General features: G+C 45.3%; 1 protein-coding gene across 1 annotated transcript; it reads right to left on the bottom strand.

Annotated features, from left to right (window-relative positions):
- Nucleotides 1–1,361: 1,361 nt before the first annotated feature.
- Nucleotides 1,362–9,169, bottom strand: LOC311320641 (transcription factor 12-like; the record flags this gene model as incomplete). The annotated part of the gene is made up of 10 exons (XM_084452444.1): nt 1,362–1,504; nt 2,016–2,248; nt 2,731–2,893; nt 3,181–3,304; nt 3,954–4,091; nt 4,225–4,298; nt 5,193–5,289; nt 5,704–5,768; nt 6,400–6,499; nt 9,101–9,169. The coding sequence occupies 10 exons, from the start codon at nt 9,167–9,169 to the stop codon at nt 1,362–1,364; spliced, it is 1,206 nt and encodes a 401-aa protein (XP_084308570.1).
- Nucleotides 9,170–13,056: the final 3,887 nt, after the last annotated feature.

Consider the following 13,056-nt stretch of genomic DNA (forward strand, 5'->3'; position numbering starts at 1 on the left):
CGGCGGTAAAGCGACGACACTCCTTTATTTTTGTCAGATAAAATGGTAGGCTACTTTTTAAATATTAGGTCTTAATTTGTTCGATTTGGCTTTGGAGTAAATCTAATAGTATGCCAGGAGAAATTAACAATCTTCATACTATAGCTACCCGCCCACCCCCCTCACCAAAAAAGTTGCTTTTATTTTCACCCAAATTAGTACTTAAAACTGTACACAATGTAGATGAGACATTTTTTATTATCTACATTACAATTACTTCGATTTCTGGACAAATGAAAACATGTAACATCTGTTTTAAAATGTCTAGTAAAATATAACAAAAACATTGTCATCTGTAAAATTAGACAGAAAATGTAAGATATTTACTTGTCAAAACATGTAAAAAAAAGATTAACTATTTTAAAAATCAATGCAATGTTCTACAGAGATCAAACATGCAAACAAACAAACCACCTCAGATGAATACCAAAGGGCCCAGGGGAATACTGTTGGATAAATACTTCCATTTGATATGTTGTGTTCTATCCTTCATTGTATCCTTCACCATAATCCCGTTCTCATTTAGCGTGACTATAAACACAAGGATGTAGCTAACAGAATACACGGAGAGATCTGTTCATTCACAGAATGCTCAAACTCCCACCACACAACCATGCTGACTCACTCACACACACACACACACACACACACACACACACACACACACACACACTGCACAAACTCTACATGAAATCCAGTCCTCTGAGGTTGGTTGACATCTTCAGTGCAGGAATGTACATTATGTAAATGATGACACAAGCGTTCCCCTCCCCTCTGTGGATAAACTGTGGCTACTGTCAACACTGGCTTCTAACCTTTTAGATCTCAAAACAGAAAGGTAATTGACAAAATAAATATAAAAAAAAACATTTTGTACAAAACATTTGCAGATCGCAATGCATTTGTCAGTTACAAGTTTAGGCACGAGTCAAATTCCATTTGGAGAGTTGAGAAGATTGTGACACTTCATGATTGTTCAGCTGCAACACACATAGCAAACACATCCTCCTCTTGCTACAGGGTCCACATAGCAAACACAGCCTCCTCTCTGCTACCGGGTCCTAGTTCATAGGAACACTATAGACGTCATCATTAGGTGGCGCATCGACCTCCGCAGTCCCAAGTTGCTCCTCAGCACAGCAGCTGTAGATCAAAGACAAGGTCGTATTAATGAGGTTGTCAGGGTGAAGATTAGACCAGCACAAGGTACCATAAATATAGAAATCAACGATTGTATTATAGTTAATCAAGTGGAGTACCACTATCATTTTGTCCAATGAGAGTTAAATTAGGAAATGAGATGTTGTGCACCTGACTGATGCTCAGAGATGACCCATGGGGTTGGTTGTGTCGGTCAGACTGGGGTGGAGCGAAGGGTACAGGGGCTGTCCGTCTGTCAACGCCCCGGACACCTTCTCCTCCTCTCTCCTTCTCAGACAAGCGGCCTTCGGGTTCAAATTCCTCTCTGCGGGTTTCAAAAGATGTCCAGGTTAGTGCCTATCCACACGGGGCAGATGACCAAATGACAAGAAAATAAAGACATTATTTAATATCTAATAGGTATTCCCTCCCCTTCTTTAAATCATCCTACAGCACTGTAGGACATATAGGGCTATAACTGTAGATTATCTGTCTTGAATTCTCTCTCTTGTGCTCACATTTGTTGTTATTGTCCTCATCTCTCTCTGATTGATTGCTTTTATTTATGGACATAGCAGACAATAATATCCATGAGATAACATGTAAAAGTTAAACATTTCCAACATGGCCCCTGATGTCCAACATGGTCCCTCTCTCACTCTCTCCTTTTCCCTCTCTCCCCCCCCCCCCTCTCTCTCTCTCTCTTCTGACCTTAGAGAGGTAGAGGCCCTGACCATGTCACACCCGTCTTCCTCTGAGCCAGCAGTCAGAAAGAAGGAGACACAGCAGTCTGCCCTGCCTGCCCGCGGCCTCGCCCACCCTAGTGACGCGCTGACCTCTGACTTGCTGCTCCAGGCTGAGTATGACGCCCACGGCCTGGTGCAGGACCAGCAGCTTGGTCTGGGCCTTCTCGCTCTTCAGGTGCAGCTGGCACATGTGTCCCAGCTCCTTGAAAGCCTCGTTGATGTCCCGCACGCGTAGGCGCTCCCGGGAGTTGTTGGCCATCCTCCTCTCGCGCTCACGCTCGGCCTTCTGTTCCGGGCTCAGGTCCTCGTCCTCATGGATGCTGCTGCAAATAAACCAGAGAACAATCAGATTCGGATTATTGCCATGGTAGTTTACAAATACTAGGTATTTGTATGTGTATTAATATGAGGTCGATGGTGCATACACTAATGGGGACAACATTAGACAGGGTGCAGGACAGGACAGGACAGGACAGTGCAAAGACAGGACAGTGCAAATACAAAATACAAGGTAAGGTAACGGTTTATTAATCCCCAGGAAATTCGTGAAACAAGAAGTCAGGGCATGAGAAATCACAAACAATTTCATGCATTCACTTTCTGATCCATATAAATGTCTTTAAGCTGACTGTACTGTGGACCAAGAACTGTGGCTTTGTATAATATGGACTCATCCACCCTCTAGTGGCAAGATACAGTAGCACATAAAGTAATGCTGGAAATACCACAGCCTCAATCACTCTGATTGGCAGGAAAATAAATCAGAATCATATATTGATGGACGCAGACAGACTAGAGTCCTCACCTGGCCCTGGTGCTGTCCCCAGGTGTCTTAGACTCCAGTGTTTCACTCTCCTCGTCCGACCGCTGGCTGTCGGAGCTGTGGCTGCGGGTGGTCTGCATCTCATCTCTCTCTCCTCCAAGACCCTCCAGCTTCAGCTCCAGCTGACCCAGCCCTCCTGAAAGACCTGGCGCACAGACATCACGTTAACTTGAGGTCATGATGTGTGATAGATAGACAGACAGACAGACAGACAGACAGACAGACAGACAGACAGACAGACAGACAGACAGACAGACAGACAGACAGACAGACAGATAGATAGATAGACAGATACATGTAGATAGATAGATAGATAGATAGATAGATAGATAGATAGATAGATAGATAGATAGATAGATAGATAGATAGATAGATAGATAGATAGATAGATAGATAGATAGATAGATATAGTAAGACAGTGGTATAACTGACCTCTAATTCCTTCCTGCATGTGCATGTTGTGCAGTGAGCCTCTCTGCATGATGTGGTAGGGGTGGCCATTTTGATTGAGGCTCTGCAATGCGGAGTGGTTGTTGTTCAGATTGACACCTTCAGCCTGTGGAATACACACAAGAGAATATGCTAGATAAAGGGTTATGCACATCTGTTATGCACTTGTGTACCATTCCTATGCTGGACGCTGCCAAGTGTTAAACATGGTGACACAATTACAGTAAAATCTGCCCCGTGTCCCTGAGTAAGACTCACACAATTAATTAAATCTGAGATAATTATTAATCCCTCCCTTAAAACTCAACTCTTAAACTCTCTAAACATACCCCTAATTCTTTAAAGGAATTATTTTTTATGGACATGTTTTCCAGAGATGTAAACATGAGGGAATAGATTTAATACCCCCACAGGATTAGACTAAAAACCTCCTCCTCTGTATTTACTCCCCCCCGGATGTGTTCAAATCTTCTGGAAGAAAGAAGGAACGCTGGAATCTGAGTGTGATGGCGGAGGCTTCCCATACTAGAGAAGTCTAACATTACCCTAAGCCTAACTCTAACCCTAACCCTAACACACACACACACACACTTACTATACACCCCTAACCACACACACACACACACACACACACACACACACACACACACACCTCTCTGCAACTACATGTCACTGGCAGATAGCCTTTAGATATACTGTATGTGCCATTCACAAAAACACCAACGTCATACTTCGACAAAAGAGCGTGTTTTCACCATGGCGGATGTGTGACCTGACCCGGGGCCGTGCCCGTGATGGGCCAGGTCCAGCAGGCCAGGGGCGGGCCCCACAGCGTGGTTACGCAGGACGTGGATCACGTCGTCCAGCCTGTCCAGGCGGTCTTCCAGCTGAGACTGGGGGAGACAGGTTGTAGCAAGAGAGACGTTATATAAGACGCAACCAGGATGGGAAACCACAACGATGTGCAGTTGATATAAGCAAATCATTTCTAAAGGTACTGTATCTATCATCAGACTGCGTCCTTACCATTGATATAAGAGAGGACTCATAATTAGGGGAGACTGGGACTTGAGCTGATGCCCGAGGCCATGGGTTAGGACCTAGGAGAGAGACAGAGTCAGAGAGTTTATTTGTAGAAGAATCCACATTGGAATATGGGTGCAGAGCTCAAGATTTAAAAACATGTAACATATCACATAGACAACATTGTTAAACAAGTAGCACATAGAATAAATAAATAAAAAGAGCAGGAGACACCAGGAGAGAGAAAGACGAGGAGAGACCAGGAGAGAGACAGACCCGGAGAAAGACAGACCAGGAGAGAGACAGACCAGGAGAGACCAGGAGAGAGACAGACCCGGAGAAAGACAGACCAGGAGAGAGACAGACCAGGAGAGACCAGGAGAGAGACAGACCCGGAGAAAGACAGACCAGGAGAGAGACAGACCAGGAGAGACCAGGAGAGAGACAGACCCGGAGAAAGACAGACCAGGAGAGAGACAGACCAGGAGAGACCAGGAGAGAGACAGACCCGGAGAAAGACAGACCAGGAGAGAGACAGACCAGGAGAGACCAGGAGAGAGACAGACCCGGAGAAAGACAGACCAGGAGAGAGACAGACCGGGAGAGACCAGGAGAGAGACAGACCCGGAGAAAGACAGACCAGGAGAGAGACAGACCAGGAGAGACCAGGAAAGAGACAGACCAGGAGAGACAGAGCAGGAGAGACCAGGAGAGAGAGCCATGAAGCGGTAGGGGAGATGTTTCTGTAATCCTCTATCGTAGAAATATAGCTTTCTTTCAATATGTTTGTCATGCTGTAGTAGTAGTATGTAGTAACATTACTACTACAGTAGTAGTAGTAGTAGTAGTAGTAGTAGTAGTAGTACATTGGCTTTTCCTACATTAAATGCAATTATTGTCACTTTGGATAAAAGCGTGTGCTAAATGACTGTAATGTAATGTCATGCTGTCCTCTGGGGTCAGTCCCGTACCTGTGGGTCCAGCCGAGCCTGTGAGGGGGGACGGAGATCTGGCCGGGGTGGACGAGCTGGAGCGGAGGCTGGTGGTGGTGTGGTCAGGGGAGTAAATCTGCCGGCAGATGGAGGATGGGTGTGAGGGGGGAGGGGTGTGTGTGTGTGGGGGGGGGGGGGCGGAACACAATGAAAGCCAGCTCGTGGATCATTTTAAAGGCACAACTTGTCATTTCTCTGTAGGGGTTTTACAGCCCCGCTACAGCCTCTGGAGAAGGCTCGTAACCTGAAGTGACTCATCAATCCTGGTCATTTTACTGGCCGGCGGCCAGTAAAGAGCCCGGCAGCATGTGCACGGCTCCGGGTTAATACAAGACACTTTGTTACCTGGATAAAATAACAGTTTCCCCTTTTTTGTCATTACAGCCTGGATACATTATTCCTAGGGCTCGGCTTCCTGCTCTGGTTTGCATATTATGCTAGACACAGAGAACAGTGGAGCTGAACAGCACAGTATTGTTAGAGCACTTACCGAGGCCAGGGCTTTCCCCAGGGCATCGCCTGTCTGGGACACTCCAGTGGGATTTCTCTGGTGATCTGACACACAAGAAACATGCATATCAAAAAATAACACTGAAGGCAAGACCTTTTCACAGTTAAGTAAAGAATAAACGTACAGACATCGGAATCTTTGCACACCGTCTCACCTGTAGAGCTCTCTGGGCTGTTGCAAGATGGCGTATGACAGGCAGTGTTGCAGAGTTGGAACGTAGACATTGGGGGAAGACCTCTATTGACATCAACAGAGTGTGGAGAATAGCCCTGGAAAACAATCAACATACATACATACAAGTGAATAAGGCTGTGTTTGAGTCAGAGGTGCATTAGTGTGTATACTGCCCTGTGCAGTAGCCAGCCCGGTCAGTCCGATCTTACCAGATGATCATTGGACGGCAGGTGGTTGTAGTTTCCTGACTGGGACTGCTGGGATGAGACCCCTCCATAGTCAGGCTGGCTCAAGACACTGCTGGAACTCCACATGTCAGGTGATCCGTTTGCGCCCTCTGAAATGAAATGAAGAAATACATATGTTAAACAGTACGTGTTAAACAACAATTTGGGTAGGTTTGAAGAATCCGTGCACCTACGTTTTTGTGTAAATTCATAGACCTAGGAGTAGTGTAGGACTGGAACACACGTGTCTTTTGAATAGTGTGGTTTAGCTCACCAAAGAATGTGCTGGCGAACATGCTGCCAGGGCCCCTGGAGGACGGCTGGGTGGACGGGTTCTGGTTATTGTCATCGGCGTTTGAAGGCTGAGCATATACCTGCAGAGATGAGGGGGAAACACAGCACCACGAGGGAGTCTTGTGAAGAATCATGACTCGGTCCAACCTACCATGCTCTACAATCAACTATTTCGTAACAAAGAAGTTAATTCCTGTTCTCGCCGCGGTACGAGACGACCACCTTCCGTTATGATACCAGAGCTGAAGCTCTACTGCAAATTAAAGCAAAGCAGCGAGCTGATGAACACTTAGAGCTATTGTGATAATCCATAAGCCGTAGATCCATGCGTCTCCTCATCCGGCTTTAGAAAGCATTCATCCCCGCACTAATCATCACCAGGTCCTGGCTGGGTCCAAACGTTGGCCTTTTACAGTATTTCATTTGAAAATGCTACACAGAGTGATTAAACCCTGTTTAGATTTGCCTTGTTTTAATGGGGCGACGTCATCGTAAGGCTTGTGTCTCACATAGCCTTCAATAGCCTACAGTAGAACACTTCCAAGGTCGAACTGGTCAGGCGAACGTTATGATGCTACTGACACATTTGAAAAACACACGTAGGCTACAGTAAGATAGAGCTGTGTAACGGATTGATCTGAAATTGTAAACTTATACACTTTACACTGTCTGACAACAATATTAAAATGCGTTGTATGTGAATAAGAATTACAATAGGCTTTAGCCATTGACCACCACTAAACGGTTATTTACAAATGAAAATAAAAACAAACACCTATGAACACACAAAACACGCGCATGCGCACACACTCAAACACACTGGCAGGCCTGCGTTGCACCTGCGCCCCCCTCGGTGACTTTGATGTGCCCCGGGACAAGAATAGAAACCTCCTCGAGCAACATCAATGGGGTGTCAGTTACCCAGACGACAAGTCCTGCAAAGCATTCTCTTAAAGACTCTTGAGCACACACACACACACACACACACACACACACACACACACACACAGACAGACCCCCCCCTCCCCCACACACACACACGCAGACCCTCCGCCTTCCCCCCTCCCACACACACAGACGCACACACACACACACACACAGACACACACACACACACAAAGCCGTGACCCTGGTTGGCACGCGTCCCGCAGTGATTCTGGGCCAGGCCAAGCACAGGAGCCCCTGCCGACAGGGGCCCGTCTGAGACGCCATAGGCAGCATATGGAGGAGGATAAAGCCAATTGTCCTCCTTACCATGGGTGTAGCAGGCGACCCGTTAATAATGATCACACCCCCGCCCCAGCAGCAGGCCCCCACCGGCCCCCGCCGGAGAGAGGCACCGACCCCACGCCTTGGTCTTTTTTAGCACAGCATTGATTTAGGAACCATCAATCACTCCGTCACACATGATAAGGGACTTTTCTCCATTAGAACATCACAGCTAATGGTGCTTTTTGTTGACACGCAATGACCACATTTTCTTTTATGCTTACCTGTGTATACCTGTAGTTTGCATTTACACCCCCCCACACACACAAAAAAAAAAATATATATATAAATGAAAAAAATTAAACTAGTATCAACCAAGAACTTAATTGAGTAATTGGGGGAAAACAGGATTTTCTGTTAAAAATGTTCAGAATACAGGAAGAGAAAATATTATTGTACCTCTCTATAGTTGCTATACTGTAGGCTAGTTCTGCCATGACCAACTGGGGACACATGCAAGTAATTTTCTCCCTCTGAAATCCATGATGTCTGGATATGGTTACTCTCACAAAGATGAAAGCTGCCTTTGATAACGGTCGTAATGGGGCATAGGGACTGCTGCAAATAGCAGGATTAAATCAAATAGAAACAGCAGAGATCTGTCTCATGTAAAGATGTATGTGACAGGGAGATTTAAATAGAAGGTTCTCAGATCTACCCGATCAGGGTCCCATAGCTTATGCACTGACCATCATGGTCTTGTAAAACACTGGACAGGCCACAAATCTGACCCATTCTCATAAACCCTGGTGAGTTCTAAAATCGATGTGCTGTCTTACATTAAAACAGTCTAATAGAAGTAGCAATGGAACCACAGTGATTTTTGACCTTTCTGCTGTTTACATTTCCCCACCAACTCCTACGCTGAGAAAATTGAGAGAAATATATTTTTTTTATTGATACATCAGGCTACGTCATTTTAAAGAGTCTGTTCTTGAAATGGTTAAGTGCAGACTTCCTGTTGTGAATGCCAATTACTCTGAAACTAGGATACATACTCGAGGAGCAGCTACTTTCACATAATGAGAAGTTATTATTACAAGCTATTATAACTTCATGAGAGAACATATTATATTATAAATGTAAGTGATTCATTTATTATATTTCTATGTTTTAAAATTACTTCACTACAAATGGTGACAGTGAGGATAGTTAGGCAGAGCTAAGTTTTCCTAAAACTGTACTGAATAGATACAGTATACTGTACAGTTTGCAGCAGATAGCAAACAACAAATCCAGAGTTATTGAGAAGATTGTATAGGGATTGTAAAGGGATTGGGATTGATGTATGTGACATCAACTAAATATGTGTCACACACACACCTACACCCACCCACCCACAAACACCCACACACACACAAACACATAAAAGCACACACAAACACACACAGGATGGAAGAAAATATACTCACTGATTTCATATTGTAGCAATACATCAGTGGGTTGTTTTCTGTCCGAGAGACAGGATAAGCACAATACATGACTCCAGCAGGTTCAGTGCAAGTCGACTCCACAGTCACAGAACAGTCCACAGCTCTCTCCACTCATACACTCATAGTGCAGATCCCTGCCCTGCTCCTGCAGCTACTCACACACAACTTATGCAAATGAGGGCTAGACCAATTCGGACAGCAGAGAGGGGTGGCCAAGCAGAGACAGGGGGAGGTCCTACTTTACCCATGCCGCTTGGTTGGATGCATCCTGTATCTGGTCCAGGGGATTGTAATAGTGTAGGCTATTTTGCAGATGATTTGATGTGTCTGCCTAGATTCTCTTTCAGGGATGAGTGACTGAGCATGAAAATATTTGGAATCCCGTCCACACGACACAGCTACTGTCACTTGAATGAAAACAATAGACAATTGGAATAATTACAGCCTGTTCACTGAATACATGACCATGATGTAACCATACATCTTCACTGTGACAATCACAAACATCTGCACCTACCCATACCTCCAAGAACAACACAGGTAGTGTTGACGTGCGAAGACGTCGAGGTTACGTCCCCATTAGAGGATTCCAGAAAACACTCCGCCGCCTCCTCTGTCTGACCCACATTTCCAAATAAGATCTAGCCTTAGTAGCTAGTAGGCACGTGTCCCGTGGTAAGGTCCTTCTCTGTCAGGAGTGATGTAATTTATAAGGTAGCCTGTCATGGGCGCTGCTCTGAGTAAACACTCACATCCAAGAGGTTTTCCTGTGAGCTTTAATCCTCTTGGCTCGTACTGTCTGCTTGCGTGGGCTGCCAGTCACTGTGACCTACTGTACTGGATGAACACATGCCTCTTCCCTCAGTAGGTCTGACCAGCAATCTGTCCTTATATGAAAGTCTGAAATGCCTGACATACATTACATTACATTACAGTCATTTAGCAGACGCTTTTATCCAAAGCGACTAACAATAATTGCATTTAACGTAGGAAAAGCCAGTGTACTACTTGCCAGAACTCACAAGTGCATCTCCTTTCTAAAACAAGTGACTAAGAGCATAATCTAGTGCTGAAGGCAAAGTGCAAGAATAGCAATCTAAAGTAGCCTACAGTGCAATATAATATAATACAATAAAATACAATAAGTGCTTAGGCGGGAGGATTGTTGTAGTACTTCTTGAAGTACAACAACATCATCTTCATCTCCATCATCTTCAGAGTGACATCTCCATCCTGCTCAGATGTCGCCGTGGCGACGAGATGGAACCTGTTTCTAAGCAGCCAGCTGGTCGGGCATACTGTAGGGTCTTGCCTTATACTGTAGGGTCTTGCCTTTTACTGTAGGGTCTTGGCAAACACCAAATAAAGCCCATAATGATGAATAGCTCATTGAATTAATAATATTTTGAACACTCTTGCAACAAACTTCTTTTCAGGCATATTATGTCACTTAAATTCTGGACATATATCAGACAAGAAGACATAATTGTGGCGGTATGCTGTCCTGCCCTAGACGGTGTCAGTAGGCTTCACAACGATCCAATAAAAGAATCCTCACTGAAAGTCAAGGTCAGCTGAGGCTACACTGATGTCCTCATATCCTACACACCCTCTCATTTCCCCTTGTCATTGCCTGTTTACATCAGAGCAACCTAGGATTGCGATGATTGAGGACAAGTAGCTCGGGAGGTAGGGGATTGGAAGGTCCCCAGTTCGATCCTAGCTCCCGGCAGTGTGTTGAAGTGTCCTTGAACAAGGCACTGAACCCCAAATTGCTCATGGGTGGCACAGTGGCTCGGTTCCATTCACGCATGGGCTATCCGGACCTATCTCCCGGGCCTTTCTGTGTGGAGTTTGCATGTTCTCCCCACACTGGCTCGAGTTCCCTCCACATAGGGCCCCAATATGAAAAACATGCAGAAGAACAGATGCTTCCAGTCCTGTCCCTGACCAGGACTTGGACTGAGGACTTGGACTTGGTCCCCGGGCTCCACTGACGAGGCTGTCTGCTGCGCCTGGCTGCCCCTGGACGGCTCTTCCAACCTGGATGGGAGAAATGAAGAGGATAAATTCCACCGGCGAACGCTTATGCGTGTGTTTGTGTGTTGTATGTCCTTTGTCGCCTACGCGACACCTACGCGTGTGTTTCTGTGTAATTGCCGTGTCGCTAATAAAAACCTTCGATGTACATTAATTATTAATTGATTATAATACTGTGGTACCTCTTTCAATTGGGACCAGAGACTAGGGCATCGCTACACAGCACTGAGTTGGACATCTGAACACGATACACGAGAGAAGAAGAATTGTGGTAGCAGGACATATACTGTACTGTAGGCTATATGGACATGTGAAACCAAGTAGTATCATCTTGAAATGTGTTCCTGATGAACATTGACAGTGACATGAGTTAAAGGAGACTGCTTAGAGTTCACAGGTTACAGTACAGTAGGCCTACGAGCATGGGTCGAGGTGTATATTATTATCAAACACAGGCACAATGCCTTTGTTTAACTGGGTAACGTCTGCACATCTATTTCAGAAAGGTTTATTGTAATACAGTATGCCTGACGAAGACCAACACCTCTCCAACACTTCTCTATTCAAGAGGAGAGGCTCCTCCAAAAGTCACGCTCTAATCCTGACTCCTGAGTATCCACGCAACCGGTCTTACCTGCAAGAAACTGGGTCACGAGGTCAGCGCACGCCTCCCTCTTCATTAGAATCATTATCTAACGATCTTAAGACGGGGGGATTGAGGGGGAGCTTATGGAAGCCTTTACCTCTGACAGAGGTACAGCGCTGCATTATTGTTAGCACATCATCCATAGCTTAGACAGGTTTGTGCGGGAGGAGGGGTAAGCACCCCCGACCACCCTCCGTACACACACAGGCTTTCCAAGCAAATGACCCCGGGGGAAAATATATACAGTCGCCTCACCCCGAACTTTGCATCAATCTTAGTTAATTACAGCCTTGTCAGGGGCCCGATTATTCAAACAGGTAATGCAAATGTTAATGAGTTCATATTTGCATATCTATATTTTCCCTTTGTTGAAATGTCATTGATTATGACACTCTACAATGATGAATGTCACTCCTGATGCACTCTGATAAGTGATTGGTCATTAAGGAGGAGAAAGAGCAACTGCAGAGAAAGAGAGGGGGGAAATGAATTAAACAAGGCTGCTTATCAGAGGAAGAAAAAGAGAGAAAGATACAAAATGTTTCTTCTCAGACACACGTAGCCCTACTACTGTATGTGGTTAAGTTGCACCAATTAATTGGATGGTTTTGACTCTAGACTATAGGGTATGAAGATAATAATAACATTGTAAATAAAAAATATCACGTAACAAATCTAAGGAAATAATGGAAATTAGTAGTGTCACCAGCAGTTCATATATGTATGTAGTTCAGAATCTATTACTACAGTCAAATACTACATATCCCACTGCCCTGCACTGCAATGGGATATGTAAATGCACCTTTTCAAGCGATGGTGTGATATTGCTTATCTTCATGTGCATGATTTGACAGGGCTTAAATAACTATCTTCCCTGCCAGCAGAGAAGGGGAGAGAGAAGGACTGGGGACCAGATGGTGACATTCCACATGACCAAACTGATCAATCAGCATGCTGGGACGCAGGTGCTGCACAGGCAGGCAGTGCCACTCTGTCTATTTCACCATCTACAGGGGCACCGACACATGGGCACCAATCACAGCGCCCCGAGGGCCCGCACGCTCCACAGTCCTGCTGGGCCAAGGTTGATGACATCAGAGTTTCCCATCCGCTCGCCCACTGGAGAGCATTAAAAACAACCACATAAAACACACACACACACACAAATGGAACAATAAGACCCAGCCAGGGATAGGTGATGAAAGTGACGTCAAAGCCAGGGACTCCCAGAAAAACATCAAATGTCCCT

Source organism: Borostomias antarcticus (genome assembly GCF_949987555.1).
Source record: "Borostomias antarcticus genome assembly, chromosome: 18".
NCBI classification, from domain to species: Eukaryota; Metazoa; Chordata; class Actinopteri; order Stomiiformes; family Stomiidae; genus Borostomias; species Borostomias antarcticus.